The sequence below is a fragment of the Oncorhynchus nerka genome, linkage group LG28, assembly GCF_034236695.1.
Source record: "Oncorhynchus nerka isolate Pitt River linkage group LG28, Oner_Uvic_2.0, whole genome shotgun sequence".
NCBI classification, from domain to species: Eukaryota; Metazoa; Chordata; class Actinopteri; order Salmoniformes; family Salmonidae; genus Oncorhynchus; species Oncorhynchus nerka.
Genome location: NC_088423.1, coordinates 8,770,687 through 8,788,044, shown reverse-complemented (window position 1 = coordinate 8,788,044; position 17,358 = coordinate 8,770,687). Strand labels below are relative to the sequence as shown.

Here is a 17,358-nt window from a genome sequence, read left to right as displayed (position 1 = left end):
GAGTGCAGTGGTCAGTTGTTTAATGAGGCCTACAGCACTATTGACTGACCATTCTTTTGCAGAGACAATGTTCCATATAACACAATTCATTGTACAAATACCTAACAGGAAATCAATAATTGGCCATCTTTACTCTTTCAAAAGGTTTGTGTTTTTTGCCGCGCAAAAAGCTATTGAAATTACTGTATTACAGTTAGAATTTGTTACTTTTATTTTAGAAAATGTCTTTTAAAGTGTGGCATTTCAAGTCACGTTTTGTTTAAAATACAGAAAAACAGACACTTGTAGAACATGGATATAGCAACAAAGGAAACTGACAGAAAATAAAGGTAACAAGCCTTTGACTGGTCTATTTTTCTCTTTTTGAATAAATGAAATTTATGGAAAAGAAAGGAGAAAAGCCATTGGGGAGAAGAGGACGATGATGGATTGACGGGAGGGATGAGTGAGATGAAGTTAGTTTCCTTTAACTATATGGTTGATGTTTTAAATTATCTTTATAAAGTCTAATTTAAGATGAAGTCTTTTCCTCTTTTTGTGTGTCTTTTTGGTGAATGTTTTTTTGATCTTCTGGACCCAGTGCTGTTCAGCGCTGGATCTTCCTGGTCCAGGACAAGGAGGGCTAGGAATGCCAACCTCGTCCAGCAGTCGAGACAGACTGCCCGCCGTGCCGTCCACCAGGCCGCCGCAGTGTTGCATTCCCTGGCTGGCCCGACCCACACTGCGCTGACTCAAGATGATAAAGTGGAGTTCTGTGTGTGCTGTGCTTGTGAACGTTGCTTCTGACTTTCCAAGTCTCTAAAATGTTTCTCAACCTGCGGAGGAAGGACAGGGGAAGACAACTTGAGATGTATGATCAATAACTTTTGTTATGGTAACAAATAGTAAGAAAAAGTGCAAATTACATGTTAATTGTATAATTTTTACACAACAAAGGCAATGCATTGACAGACCTAACAGCAGTAGCAGTAATGGTGGACAGACCTAACAGCAGTAGCAGTAATGGTGGACAGACCTAAGTACAGTTGAAGTCAGAAGTTTACATACACTTAGGTTAGAGTCATTAAAACTCGTTTTTCAACCTCTCCACAAATTTCTTGTTAACGAACTATAGTTTTGGCAAGTCGGTATATATTTCCAATAATTGTTTACAGACAGATTATTTCACTTATAATCCATTGTGTCAGAATTCCAGTGGGTCAGAAGTTTACATACACTCAGGTGACTGTGCCTTTAAACATCTTGGAAAATTCCAGAAAATTATGTCATTCTGACAAGCTAATTGACCAAAATTTGAGTCAATTGTAGGTGTACCTGTGGATGCATTTCAAGGCCTACCTTCAAACTCAGTGCCTCTTTGCTTGACATCATGGGAAAATCAAAAGAAATCAGCCAAGACCGTCACGAGTCTGGTTCATCCTTGGGACGATTGTAGAAGGCTTACCGAAACGTTTGACCCAAGTTAAACAATTTAAAGGCATTGCTACCAAATACTAATTGAGTGTATGTAAACTTCTGAACCACTGGGAATGTGATGAAAGAAATAAAAGATGAAATAAATCAATCATTCTCTCTATTATTCTGACAGGATCACCACTTTTATTTTAAGAATGTGAAATAACTGACCTAAGACAGGGAATTTTTACTAGGATTAAATGTCGGGAATTGTGAAAAACTGAGTTTAAATGTATTTGGCTAATGTGTATGTAAACTTCAAACTTCAACTGTAGGTGGACAGACCTAAAAGTTGTAGTAGGTAGACAGATGTAGGTGTAGTAGGTAGACAGATGTAGGTGTAGTAGGGAAGCGATACTCACTATTTTGCGTACATGACTTAAAGCACTTCCCTCTTTGCCTTTGCAGTTGTCAGCCTGGTATGGCGGTGAGATTACAACGTCGTCCATTACCATGATGTTCTTCTCCTGCCATTTACAGTCTTTGATGCTGCAGAACATAGTACACATCAAATCATTTAACGGGTCAAACAGTCCTTGAGCCGAAGAGTCAAGTCTATTTAAACCACTAAAATGCGTTTTAATCTAATATTTTGAAATAAAGCATGAAATCTCAATTGAATCATTTTTATTTATGAAGCTAAAACTTAATTTATAAGAGTATGTATCAATTAGATTATCTAAGCCTATCATCTGTAAAGGTAGATAGGGATACAGACATTGGGGAGATGCTAAGTACTGTAAGGTGAATGCCTTTATCCAATTCTCCCAGAGAATCTTGCCGCCCGACGTGCAATCACTTAGTTTGTGTGCACAGCAGTTGATCATCAGTCGCACCGCATTGGCCGTGTGTGGAAAAACGGAGGTGTCGGAGCTGGGATTGTCGTTACCGCATCGTACCAATTTAAACAAAGATTTCCAATGTTTGAATTTGTGTTGACCTAACGTGGGATTTATTCAAATCACCTGCCTCTAAACCTAGCCATTACATCTGGGAAGGATATTCAGTAGGCCCAGTGGCGGCCTGGGATCCATAAAGAATCACCTGCCTCTAAACCTAGCCATTACATCTGGAAAGGATATTCAGTAGGCCCAGTGGTGGCCTGGGAGTCCCAGTGGCGGCCTAGGATCCATAAAGAATCACCTGCCCGTGTCAGATATATCATAACCAGTAGACAATGCTGCCCAACGACACTCTGCCCCTCTGAAATTAATATTATTGAATTGAGAAAGGCACTTACGTTTTGTGAATAGTCTGGAATAGATGCTGGCCCTCCACAGAAACCCCAGCACTGATTGCATATGCTTGGGATAGCTTGTCCTCCTTCTCTGACCGTGCTCGATTGGCAAGCTTGGAGAAAGATGGCAGGGAGGAGAAAGTTAGGAGGGAATTTGAAGGCAGTCAACCAACTTGAGTCGAGGTGCAATCAAAACCTACTCTGAACAAAAATATAACCGCAAAGTGTCGGTCCCATGTTTCATGAGGTGAAATAAAAGATCCCAGAAATGTTCAATATTCACAAAAAGTGTCTCTCAAATTTTGTGCACAAACTGCAATGTCGTTTTAGAGAATTTGTCAGTACACGTCCAACCACACCAGCCCAGGACCTCCACATCCACAGACCACATGTAACCACGCCAGCCCAGGACCTCCACATCCACAGACCACATGTAACCACGCCAGCCCAGGACCTCCACATCCACAGACCACATGTAACCACGCCAGCCCAGGACCTCCACATCCGGCTTCTTCCCCTGCAGGATCATCCGAGACCAGCCTCCCAGAGCTGATGAAACTGAGGACAACCGAAGGATTTCTGTACAAACTGTCTCAGGGAAGCTCACCTGCGCAATCGTAATCTTTGAAATTGTTGCAGTTAAATTTTTGTTCAGTATATAAATGCATTTGAAAGGAATAAGCGCAAGATGCAACTTTCGCTTACAATTGAAAACACAATTCATAGCCTTGATCAGAAAAATGGGATGAGAAAGTTGACAAGGAAGATTTAACAATGACTGGCTCAGATGGGTGATTGAGACAGGTGACAAATGGAACTCAAGTCATCTCATCGCAAGTAACCTAACACTGGGCCTGGCCTGTTCATAAGACGTACAAAAAAAATGTACCAGATTTTGTTTTCCATACAAATAGGCTAATCATAAGAACAATGAATCCCGACTAAAGCCTAGGCTACAATAAGTCAAGCAGCATCTACAGTAGGGGTATTCAAATCTTACCCGCCGAGGTCAGGAATACTCCTGGTTCTGTTCTACCTGATAATTAATTTCACACACACACATGGTGACCCAGGTCTAAATCAGTCCCTGATGAGGGGCAGAATGAAAAAAAGCAGTGGAACTGGCTGAATTTGAGGGACCTACAGTATGACAGCAGATGAGGGCTTACCTTGCTAACATTCAGTGATGCTAGAGGAGGCGTTTCAGTGCGATCATTTATTATATCCACTTCAGAAACATAGTCTAAATTGATCAGGATGACGTCATGGAGATTTGGCTTTCTGCTGGAGGGATCACATTCTGGGAGGAACTCAAGTCAAGGTAAACAAGCTGAGTAGTAGTACACAATGCGTAGTAGTAGTGGAACTACTCAAATTAAAAAAACTTGTGGTTCGGATCACGGTTTTGAGTCACAGATAGCTTTTTTTTCTGATCTGAAAAATGATCCGGAGACAAATATAACTTTGCTTTCCATTTATTACTTAAAGAACACTTAAAGAAACAAACTTTAAGGTATAAATAAAATAAAGTGCAGTATGAGGCATCATACCTTCTTCCTTTGAACAGTGAATGAAAAAAATAGCCTGTGTCCACGTCATCAAAAAAAAGTCAAGAAAGAAAGCAAAGCAGACCTGAGCTTAACTTCAGATTATTTTTCTAAAAGATGAGGATGTCTACATAGTCTGGGGAGAGGGTAGACCTCTTTGCAGTCACTATGTCCCCTGCCGTGGAGAACACCCTATCGCTAGGAACTGAAGTGCCAGGCAGCATCTTGCCATCATGACAATGTGAGGGTATTTACACTCATTGCTTTTCCACCATGTCAGTGGATCACCATCCAGTGGAACGCCACTTGCTGCCTTGTAGGATGCCTCCTCTTTGATGGTGTTGCAAAAGTCTTGCCTGTGTTCTTGCTCACAAAGGTCTCCCCGAAAAGCTCCTTCATGGCCAAATTATTTTGTGGAGGAAATGCCTCGGAGTCTGCTCCTGTCGGCTCGGTGGCTTGACCCTGCAGAAAGAAAGGACATGATCTATTAACCTGTTGCTTCTACCCTCTACTTTTTTGAACATTCTGTTAAAAATCGCGCAACATTTCAGCGCCCTGCTACTCATGCCAGGAATATAGTATATGCATTTGCTTAGTCTGTGTGGATAGAAAACACTCAGACGTTTATAAAACTGGTTAAATCACTGCTGTGGCTTTACCAGAACGGCATTTACATCGAAAAGCACAGGAAAAACTGGGAAAATATATCCATGCGCTACTTGAACCCATTGATAAAGGTGAACCACAATTAATTGACTGCGGTTGCAGTACCTACAGCTTCCACACGGTGTCTAGAGTCTTGTCATTTCCCTTCGAGTTTTTTCTTGGTCAAACACATGCAGGGCACCGTATTTCTTCAGGTCTAGGACCGGATATTTTCGTTGAGTTTAGCCGGACATTTTTCCAGACGGACAGCTAATGATCTTTACATCGCCTCCTGATGAATTTTATCGCTTATTAACGTTTACTAATACCTAAAGTTGCATTACAAACGTATTTCGAAGTGTTTTGTGAAAGTTTATCGTCGACTTTTTGAATTTTAAAAAATGACGTTACGTTTTGAAAACGCTGTTTTTTTCGTTTATCACACAGTCTACATATAACGATATCTTGGCTTTATATGGACCGATTTAATCGAAATAAAGACCCAATAGTGTTTATGGGACATCTAGGAGTGCCAACAAAGAAGATGGTGAAAGGTAATGACTGTTTTCTATTTTATTGTGCGGTTTGTGTAACGCCGAAATGCTAATTATTTTGTTTACGTCCCCTGCGTGGCTTTTGTGTTGTAGTGTATTGGTGCATGCTATCAGATAATAGCTTCTCATGCTTTCGCCGAAAAGCATTTTAAAAATCTGACTTGTTGCCTGGATTCACAACGAGTGTAGCTTTAATTCGATACCCTGCATGTGTATTTTAATGAACGTTTGAGTTTTAACTAATACTATTAGCATTTAGCGTAGCGCATTTGCATTTCCAGAGCTCTAGTTGGGACGCAAGCGTCTCAGGTAGAAGCAAGAGGTTAAACAAACTCATTATTTATTTTCATATAACTATAAATTCCAGCAATAACATTTAATAAAATCCATTATTATTCCAAATTAAAAAATTGATGATTCTAAGAGCAATAGCATTGACTAAGATTAGACTGCAGTATATCTATTATTTAAGTCAATCACACGTCTTTTTTTTTTACCTCTTCAGTGGCCACAATCCTAGTGGTGAGATCACTGCATGGCCTCCAGCATAGGGCAGGGTCTAGGTGAGACCGAGACTTGAACAGACCGGGACTGGAACCTTGGATCCAGTGCAGTAGATCTATGAAGGTAGTCCTGTACATTGGGGGGGGGGGGGGGGGGGTGTATCTGGGGTTCAGGTCATCTCTAATGGCAACCTTGACATCTCTAGTGATGGTGCTGTCTTCCTCACTTGGGGCCATGGATTGTAGAATCCTTGTTCTCAGAGGTTGGATCATGGACACAGATGAAGTTTCAGTGCTCAATTTGGATATTTCCCTTTTCATAAAGATCTGGCACAATCTTCATACTGAAGTGGGTACGCGAGGGGATTTTGTAGCACGGCTCAAGCACTTTCACCAAATGTTTAAACCCTTTGTTTTCCACAACAGAGTATGGCCTCATGTCTACAGTGATAAACATCCCAATAGATTGTGATGGCTTCAGCCCGGTATGATTCTGCAGCAAAGCGCTTAAATGCCGCGGTGAGAAGTTGTCTCTTGGCTGAGTTGGCTGCAGTCACTGACACACCAGGGTGATGACGCTTTGAACATGCATTTCCATGATCATACAGTTTGTGGCACAATAACTACACACCGTAATGGTGTTGTCCACCACCCTTCTTCTGTCATCATATTTGACAGGGAAGCCAAACTGCTCCCATACATGAGACTTAAATGAAGCGGGAGGCTTTTCCAGTTCTTCACCTCCTCTGCTAGCCTTGGCTGTCATTGCTCTTTTCTTCTTCTTTGCTTTATGGAACGCGAGCATCCAGGATTGATTCGTTGGGATTCAACATTTTTATTTTACCTTTATTTAACTAGGCAAGTCAGTTAAGAACAAATTATTATTGTCAATGACTGCCTAGGAACAGCGGGTTAACTGCCTTGTACAGGGGCAGAATTTTACCTTGTCAGGGATTCAATCTGGCAACCTTTCATTTACAAGTCCCAACGCTCTAACCACGAGGCTACCTGCAGGCCCGTTCACATGAACAGTACACACAACTGCTTTAAAAATACAAAATAAAAGTCAAATCAACTTTCAGGCTTCAGAGTAAAACAAAACACGCATCGGTCTTGTCTCTTCTCACAGCAACTCTGCATCGAGATTTAGGGAATTATTACTTTTAAAAAGTTACAGCGGCAGACAAAAACTGTATTTCACACTATGATGGGAAAACTTTGCAATTGATCCGCGGTTCACTTGGGTGCCGAACCATGGGGGGCGGGTGATCCGTACAGATCACGGATCAACTACTGTCCGTTATAGTAGTAGCAGCACACAACGCATAGTAGTGGCAGTAGTTGCAGATGCATAGTAGTAGCAGTAGCACACAATGCAGCACACAATGCATAGCAGCAGCAGCAGTCTCACACAATGCATATTAGTAGCAGCAGCAGTATCACACAATGCATATTAGTAGCAGCAGCAGTATCACACAATGCATATTAGTAGCAGCAGTATCACACAATGCATAGTAGTAGCAGCAGCAGTATCACACAATGCATAGTAGTAGCAGCAGCAGTATCACACAATGCATATTAGTAGCAGCAGCAGTATCACACAAGGCATATTAGTAGCAGCAGTATCACACAATGCATAGTAGTAGCACAAGCAGTATCACACAATGCATAGTAGTAGCAGCAGTATCACACAATGCATAGTAGCAGCAGCAGTATCACACAATGCATATTAGTAGCAGCAGCAGCATCACACAATGCATAGTAGCAGCAGCAGTATCACACAAGGCATATTAGTAGCAGCAGCAGTATCACACAATGCATATTAGTAGCAGCAGTATCACACAATGCATATTAGTAGCAGCAGCAGTATCACACAATGCATATTAGTAGCAGCAGTATCACACAAGGCATATTAGTAGCAGCAGCAGTATCACACAATGCATATTAGTAGCAGCAGCAGTATCACACAATGCATAGTAGTAGCAGCAGCAGTATCACACAATGCATATTAGTAGCAGCAGCAGTATCACACAATGCATATTAGTAGCAGCAGCAGTATCACACAATGCATATTAGTAGCAGCAGTATCACACAATGCATATTAGTAGCAGCAGCAGTATCACACAATGCATATTAGTAGCAGCAGCAGTATCACACAATGCATATTAGTAGCAGCAGCAGTATCACAAGGCATAGTAGTAGCAGCAGCAGTATCACACAATGCATAGTAGTAGCAGCAGCAGTATCACACAATGCATATTAGTAGCAGCAGCAGTATCACACAATGCATATTAGTAGCAGCAGTATCACACAATGCATATTAGTAGCAGCAGCAGTATCACACAATGCATATTAGTAGCAGCAGCAGTATCACACAATGCATATTAGTAGTAGCAGCAGTATCACACAATGCATATTAGTAGCAGCAGCAGTATCACACAATGCATATTAGTAGCAGCAGCAGTATCACACAATGCATATTAGTAGCAGCAGCAGTATCACACAATGCATATTAGTAGCAGCAGCAGTATCACACAAGGCATATTAGTAGCAGCAGCAGTATCACACAACGCATAGTAGTAGCAGCAGCAGTATCACACAATGCATATTAGTAGCAGCAGCAGTATCACACAATGCATAGTAGTAGCAGCAGCAGTATCACACAATGCATATTAGTAGCAGCAGCAGTATCACACAATGCATATTAGTAGCAGCAGCAGTATCACACAATGCATATTAGTAGCAGCAGCAGTATCACACAAGGCATATTAGTAGCAGCAGCAGTATCACACAATGCATATTAGTAGCAGCAGCAGTATCACACAAGGCATATTAGTAGCAGCAGTATCACACAATGCATAGTAGTAGCACAAGCAGTATCACACAATGCATAGTAGCAGCAGTATCACACAATGCATAGTAGTAGCACAAGCAGTATCACACAATGCATAGTAGCAGCAGTATCACACAATGCATATTAGTAGCAGCAGCAGTATCACACAAGGCATAGTAGTAGCAGCAGCAGTATCACACAATGCATATTAGTAGCAGCAGCAGTATCACACAATGCATATTAGTAGCAGCAGTATCACACAAGGCATATTAGTAGCAGCAGTATCACACAATGCATAGTAGCAGCAGTATCACACAATGCATAGTAGCAGCAGCAGCAGTATCACGCAATGCATAGTAGTAGCACCAGCAGTATCACACAATGCATATTAGTAGCAGCATCACACAATGCATAGTAGCAGCATCACACAATGCATAGTAGCAGCATCACACAATGCATAGTAGCAGCATCACACAATGCATAGTAGCAGCAGCAGCATCACACAATGCATAGTAGTAGCAGCAGCAGTATCACACAATGCATAGTAGCAGCAGCAGCATCACACAATGCATAGTAGTAGCAGCAGCAGCATCACACAATGCATAGTAGTAGCAGCAGCAGTATCACACAATGCATAGTAGTAGCAGCAGCAGTATCACACAATGCATAGTAGCAGCAGTATCACACAATGCATAGTAGCAGCAGCAGCAGTATCACGCAATGCATAGTAGTAGCACCAGCAGTATCACACAATGCATATTAGTAGCAGCATCACACAATGCATAGTAGCAGCATCACACAATGCATAGTAGCAGCATCACACAATGCATAGTAGCAGCATCACACAATGCATAGTAGCAGCAGCAGCATCACACAATGCATAGTAGTAGCAGCAGCAGTATCACACAATGCATAGTAGCAGCAGCAGCATCACACAATGCATAGTAGTAGCAGCAGCATCACACAATGCATAGTAGTAGCAGCAGCAGCATCACACAATGCATAGTAGTAGCAGCAGCATCACACAATGCATAGTAGTAGCAGCAGCAGTATCACACAATGCATAGTAGTAGCAGCAGCAGCATCACACAATGCATAGTAGTAGCAGCAGCATCACACAATGCATAGTAGTAGCAGCAGCATCACACAATGCATAGTAGTAGCAGCAGCAGTATCACACAATGCATAGTAGTAGTAGCAGCAGCATCACACAATGCATATTAGTAGCAGCAGCAGTATCACACAATGCATAGTAGTAGCAGCAGCAGTATCACACAATGCATAGTAGTAGCAGCAGCAGCATCACACAATGCATAGTAGTAGCAGCAGCATCACACAATGCATAGTAGCAGCAACAGTAGAGGTGGTGTGTCCCTCCACAACAGTGTTTAACATCTAGGCCTATATACTGAAAATACACATTCACCTGGAGGTACATCTATCACCTCTGGGATAGCTTGTCAAAAACTACCAGGAAACCTGGTAAGATGGACATCCCACTTCAATCATGCCATCTGAACAAAACATGCATGCTATTCACGTTAGTCGAATGTGGCAGGGCCTGCAAACCATTACAGACTACAAAAGGGAAGCACAGCCGAGAGCTGCACAGTGACACGAGCCTACCGGATGAGCTAAACTACTTTATGCAAATAACACAGAAATATGCATGAGAGCACCGCAGCCTATGTGAGTAAGACCTTTAAACAAGTCAACAGTCACAAGGCCGCAGGGCCAGACGGATTACCAGGACGTGTACTGCGAGCATGCGCTAACCAACTAACAAGGGCCTAAACTGATATTTTCAACCTCTCCCTGTCCGAGTGTGTAATACCAACATGTTTTAAGCAGACCACTATAGTCTCTGTGCCCAAGAACACTAAGGTAACCTGCCTAAATGTCTACCGACCCGAAGCACTCACGTCTGTAGCCATGAAGTGCTTTGAAAGGCTAGTCATGGCTCACATCAACAACATCATCCCAGAAACCCTAGACCCACTCCAATTTGCATACCACCCCAACAGATCTCCAGATGATGCAGTCTCTATTTCACTCCACACTGCCCTTTCCCACCTGGACAAAAGGAACACACACCTATGTGAGAATGCTATACATAGACTACAGCTCAGCATTCAACACCATAGCACCCTCAAAGCTCATCAATAAGCTAAGGACCCTGGGACTAAACACCTCCCTCTGCAACTGGATCCTGGACTTCCTGACAGGCCAACCCCAGGTGGTAAGGGTAGGTAACCAATCTTCGCTCTCTCTCCCCCGCTACTCTCTCCTCTTCCATCCTATCATCTCTTCCCTCTGCTCAAACCTTCTCCAACCTATCTCCTGATTCTGCCTCCTCAACCCTCCTCTCCTCCCTTTCTGCATCCCTTGATTCTCTATGTCCCCTATCCTCCAGGCCGGCTCGGTCCTCCCCTCCTGCTCCGTGGCTCGACGACTCATTGCGAGCTCACAGAACAGGGCTCCGGGCAGCCGAGCGGAAATGGAGGAAAACTCGCCTCCCTGCGGACCTGGCATCCTTTCACTCCCTCTACATTTTCCTCTTCTGTCTCTGCTGCTAAAGCCACTTTCTACCACTCTAAATTCCAAGCATCTGCCTCTAACCCTAGGAAGCTCTTTGCCACCTTCTCCCTCCTGAATCCTCCTCCCCCCCTCCTCCCTCTCTGCAGATGACTTCGTCAACCATTTTGAAAAGAAGGTCGACGACATCCGATCCTCGTTTGCTAAGTCAAACGACACCGCTGGTTCTGCTCACACTGCCCTACCCTGTGCTCTGACCTCTTTCTCCCCTCTCTCTCCAGATGAAATCTCGCGTCTTGTGACGGCCGGCCGCCCAACAACCTGCCCGCTTGACCCTATTCCCTCCTCTCTTCTCCAGACCATTTCCGGAGACCTTCTCCCTTACCTCACCTCGCTCATCAACTCATCCCTGACCGCTGGCTACGTCCCTTCTGTCTTCAAGAGAGCGAGAGTTGCACCCCTTCTGAAAAAACCTACACTCGATCCCTCCGATGTCAACAACTACAGACCAGTATCCCTTCTTTCTTTTCTCTCCAAAACTCTTGAACGTGCCGTCCTTGGCCAGCTCTCCCGCTATCTCTCTCAGAATGACCTTCTTGATCCAAATCAGTCAGGTTTCAAGACTAGTCATTCAACTGAGACTGCTCTTCTCTGTATCACGGAGGCCCTCCGCACTGCTAAAGCTAACTCTCTCTCCTCTGCTCTCATCCTTCTAGACCTATCGGCTGCCTTCGATACTGTGAACCATCAGATCCCCCTCTCCACCCTCTCCGAGTTGGGCATCTCCGGCGCGGCCCACGCTTGGATTGCGTCCTACCTGACAGGTCGCTCCTACCAGGTGGCGTGGCGAGAATCTGTCTCCTCACCACGCCCTCTCACCACTGGCGTCCCCCAGGGCTCTGTTCTAGGCCCTCTCCTATTCTCGCTATAAACCAAGTCACTTGGCTCTGTCATAACCTCACATGGTCTCTCCTATCATTGCTATGCAGACGACACACAATTAATCTTCTCCTTTCCCCCTTCTGATGATCAGGTGGCGAATCGCATCTCTGCATGTCTGGCAGACATATCAGTGTGGATGACGGATCACCACCTCAAGCTGAACCTCGGCAAGACGGAGCTGCTCTTCCTCCCGGGGAAGGACTGCCCGTTCCATGATCTCGCCATCACGGTTGACAACTCCATTGTGTCCTCCTCCCAGAGCGCTAAGAACCTTGGCGTGATCCTGGACAACACCCTGTCGTTCTCAACTAACATCAAGGCGGTGGCCCGTTCTTGTAGGTTCATGCTCTACAACATCCGCAGAGTACGACCCTGCCTCACACAGGAAGCAGCGCAGGTCCTAATCCAGGCACTTGTCATCTCCCGTCTGGATTACTGCAACTCGCTGTTGGCTGGGCTCCCTGCCTGTGCCATTAAACCCCTACAACTCATCCAGAACGCCGCAGCCCGTCTGGTGTTCAACCTTCCCAAGTTCTCTCACGTCACCCCGCTCCTCCGCTCTCTCCACTGGCTTCCAGTTGAAGCTCGCATCCGCTACAAGACCATGGTGCTTGCCTACGGAGCTGTGAGGGGAACGGCACCTCAGTACCTCCAGGCTCTGATCAGGCCCTACACCCAAACAAGGGCACTGCGTTCATCCACCTCTGGCCTGCTCGCCTCCCTACCACTGAGGAAGTACAGTTCCCGCGCAGCCCAGTCAAAACTGTTCGCTGCTCTGGCCCCCCAATGGTGGAACAAACTCCCTCACGACGCCAGGACAGTGGAGTCAATCACCACCTTCCGGAGACACCTGAAACCCCACCTCTTTCAGGAATACCTAGGATAGGATAAAGTAATCCTTCTCACCCCCCTTAAAATATTTAGATGCACTATTGTAAAGTGGCTGTTCCACTGGATGTCTTAAGGTGAACGCACCAATTTGTAAGTCGCTCTGGATAAGAGCGTCTGCTAAATGACTTAAATGTAATGTAATGTAAATGTAACAACACATCCGCCACGCTGATCCTCAACACAGGGGCCCCTCAGGGGTGCGTGCTCAGCCCCCTCCTGTACTCCCTGTTCACTCATGACTGCACGGCCAGGCACGACTCCAACACCATCATTAAATTTGCCGATGACACAACTGATCACCGACAACAACGAGACAGCCTACAGGGAGGAGGTCAGAGACCTGGCAGTGTGGTGCCAGGACAACAACCTCTCCCTGTGTTCAAGACAAAGGACACGATTGTGAACTACAGGAAAAAGATGACCGAGTACACCCCCATTCTCATCGACGGGCTGCAGTGGAGAAGGTTGAGAAATGTAAGTTCCTTGGTGTCCACATCACCAACAAACTAACTTTGTCCAAGCACACCGTGAAGCGGGCACGACAAAACCTACTCCCCCTCAGGATACTGAAAAGATTTGGCATGGGTCCTCAGATCCTCAAACGGTTCTACAGCTGCACCATCGAGAGCATCCTGACTGGGATGGCAACTGCTCGGCCTCTGACCGCAAGGCACTACAGAACGGCCCAGTACATCATTGGGGCCAAGCTATCTGCCATCCAGGATCTCTATACCAGGCAGTATCAGAGGAAGGCCCAAAAAGTGTCAAAGACTCCAGCCACCCTAGTCATAGACTGTTCTCTCTGCTAACACACGGTAAGCGGTACCGGAGGGTCAAGTCTAGGTCCAAGAGGCTTCTAAACAGCTTCTACCCCCAAGCCATAAGACTCCTGAACATCAAGTCATATGGCTACCCACACTATTCACATTGCCCCCCCACCACCACTCTCTGTTGTCATCTATGTATAGTCACTTTAATAACTCCACCTACATGTACATTCTACCTCAACTAACCAGTGCCCGCGCACATTGACTCAGTACCGGCACCCCCCCTGTATAGATCGATATTTTGATTGCTCCTCTTTAATTACTTGTTTCTCTTCTCTTATTCTTATCTGTATTTTTTGAAACTGCACTGTTGGTTAGGGGCTCGTAAATAAGCATTTCACTGTAAGATCTACACCTGTTGTATTCGGCGCATGTGACTAATAAATTGTGATTTATTCATCTACAAAACATCCAACAGTTATGGCTTTAACCACAACACAGAAAGAATTGCAACTGTGGTTACATGTTTGCATGCTTTGTTTCTGGTGGGGTCTCTGTCTGCCACTGCCATTCAGTGACAATTTAATCGAGAAGCCCTGTGAATGCTAAACTACATCTTAAGTCTCAGTGGACTAGTATAACAAGAAAAAAAATACAGTGGAAAGGCAATAGCAGCATGCATGTGACAACCTAGCGCTGAAATTGTAGGCAGCATTCTGCCTTCTCCCTACAGTTCTCAGCCATTAGCTTCGGCCACGACTTATGTGAACTCCAATCCCGGAGATGTGTTTTAAAGCTGCGATACGTAACTTTTTTGGCAGCCTGAACAAATTCACATAGAAATGTAAGTTAAAGATCTGTCACTCATTGAAAGCAAGTCTAAGAAGTGGTAGATCTGTTCTATGTGTTCCTTTTCTATGCTGCCCGTTAAGTTTTGTTCTTACGTCTATTACTTTTTGGTTTGGAACAACAGCTTCAAATGGCTGAAAATACAAAATGTTGGTTATGGAAAATATTTTTCACAGCGGTTTAGATGGTACAACTCTACACTATACTTGCTTGTTTTGTCACCAACGGAAATTAGAGGCACTTCTACGATTTGCGCAACCAGGAAATGGTGGAACGATTTCTGCATAGTGCATCTTTAACGTTAAGAAACATCCATAATCATTGCTTGCAAAATGGCTTTCTAAACATATGGCCCTAATCTTTCATCAGCGTGAAAGAATCCTTCATGTAGCAGTTACAACTATGGAGCCTCCATCAGACTAAACTACACTTTCGTTACACTTCCCCAGTTACGCTTCGGCACGATCAAGGTGAGTATCAATTTAACCTGTATTATTCAAATGATTTCTCTCTGATATTAAAGTTAAGGTCTTTACGTCCACCGGCTGCATCAAACTGTTCCAGCGGAAGTCATTCATTGTCAATGGCGCAGTGCGTTGGGGGTGCAGCACTAGGCAGTAGTGTGTTCTGTATACCAAATAAAATGTATTTATAAAGCCCTTTTCACGTCAGCAGATGTCACGCATTGCTTATACAGAAAACCAGCATAAAACCCCAAACAATGTAGATATAGAACCACGGTGGCTAGGAAAAACACCCTAGCAAGGCAGGAACATAGGAAGAAACCTAGAGAGTAACCAGTCTCTGAGGGGTGGCCAGTCCTCATCTGGCTGTGCCTGGTGGAGATAAGAGTACATGGCATTAAGGCAAGATTGTTATTCAATATGTTCACAGATGTTCAAGCATTCATATTTGACCAGCAGGGTCAAATAATAACCACAGTGGTTGTAGAGGGTGCAACAGGTCAGCACCGCATGAGCTCAATATTTTCTACTCGTGTTGTTTTACCATGCATACAAACATAAATACACACACTCCAACTACCAAGCTGTTAGCTAGTTGAAAAGAGAAGCACATGCCTCAAGTACAGAAAATGCAGGGTAGAAATACAAAACTGCACTGCAAGCTATGCATCTTAATGATCAGACCTTAACAACCCCAACCCACTAATACAGGAGACGCTTTCATCCAACCACTTAAGTGTAATGTAATGGAACTGAGTCATGATTAAGGGCTACTAACAACCAGTCATTGGAGCACATGTATGGTGGTCCTATGCCCACCCTCAAACGTGTGGATTGACGAGATAAATCCATACTTTTTTTTGAGCTAGTTACTTGGGCCAAGGTTTATTGAAGAGCCATATAGTTGAACATTGAGATTCGCGTTTGGCGAACTAGCGTTACTGTACAGTGACAGAACCGGCATGTTTCATCATACTACCGTAGCTAGCTAACAAGCTAGGCTAGCTAACGATAACTAGGTACCCTTGGGTCATCCACTGACTTTGACAAGTCAATCATGCCGTGCTAGTTAATCGGATTGATAACTAAGACTGTCTTTATGCTTGATATTCTTAACAGCGTCAAATGGTAGCCAGCCAATTATAATTTATGCTATCTAAACGCAAGCTAATGTTAGCTGCTAACTAACAGTAAATGAACGTCGCTAGTTAGCGTTGAGGAAATGAAATTAATTGTCATTTGCCTAACATTGCAATCAGTTAGGTGGCAATAAAAATGATAATATATCGCATGTCAAAATCATTTGCGCTGGTTAGTCAGTAAGCAAGACGGTCACGCTAGCCAATAACAATTACAGTATACTGTTAATGAAACTGCCATGATGCCATAATAGGATCTGCCAAATAGTGATCCTAGGACCAGCAATTCTACGTTGGCTCACAACACATGAAAGCAATAACTACACGATCAGAGCAAAACTCCAGCAATATTTGCAAAATGTAATATAAAAGTAATGAATTGTATCAAAATATTTCAAGTGGGACAAAGCTAGCTAAGCAATTCGGCTAGCTACAATTACGTCTGCGCGGATAACTATTTGACATTTGTTGGTTACAGACAGGCCCTCGCCGAAGGCAAACAGGCCAATGATTCAATGGCACCCTAAAATGGAGAAAGGATACTCAAAGTCAACATCTTGGACTGGTAGTCGAAGGCCACCACTTCTCCCTGCAGACGCTGGCCCAAGCAGGTAAGACAAGAGATATGGCTGCCGACGCTAAAATACTCCCCCGGTCCAGGAGCCGCCATCTTCTCCGCCAGGAAAGCGGAGCTCCAGTATTACGTAAAATTAGTACGTGAACTCGCATCTTGGACGACTCCAGGGCATGTCAAATTACCTACGTTGCATATGATGATTTTAATTAATTCCACAGTTCATACTCTAGCTAGCTGGCATTATAGCATTACATTTAGATTTTTTTACCAAAGATATCATATTGTAGGATCCCTTGGATGAAAAAAATTATACACAAAAGTATATATATTATTGAATTAATAAAGCTGCATACCAACATGGACTGTGTTTAGAATAACCATACTACCATACTGTATACTACATACTTAATGAGTATACAC

At 43.9% G+C, this 17,358-nt stretch overlaps 1 protein-coding gene and 1 long non-coding RNA gene across 2 annotated transcripts; both read right to left on the bottom strand.

Moving 5' to 3' along the window:
- Positions 1-187: 187 nt before the first annotated feature.
- On the bottom strand, positions 188-17,071 carry LOC115117453 (protein LSM12 homolog A-like). The gene is made up of 5 exons (XM_029645925.2): positions 16,905-17,071; positions 3,862-3,992; positions 2,696-2,805; positions 1,818-1,944; positions 188-815 (listed from the first exon to the last, which is right to left on the bottom strand). The coding sequence occupies exons 1-5, from the start codon at positions 17,029-17,031 to the stop codon at positions 732-734; spliced, it is 579 nt and encodes a 192-aa protein (XP_029501785.1). The 5' UTR covers positions 17,032-17,071; the 3' UTR covers positions 188-731.
- On the bottom strand, positions 4,152-7,313 carry LOC115117454 (uncharacterized). Its single transcript, XR_003861695.2, has 2 exons — positions 5,936-7,313; positions 4,152-4,701 (listed from the first exon to the last, which is right to left on the bottom strand). It is a non-coding gene; the product is annotated as an uncharacterized LOC115117454 (long non-coding RNA).
- Positions 17,072-17,358: the final 287 nt, after the last annotated feature.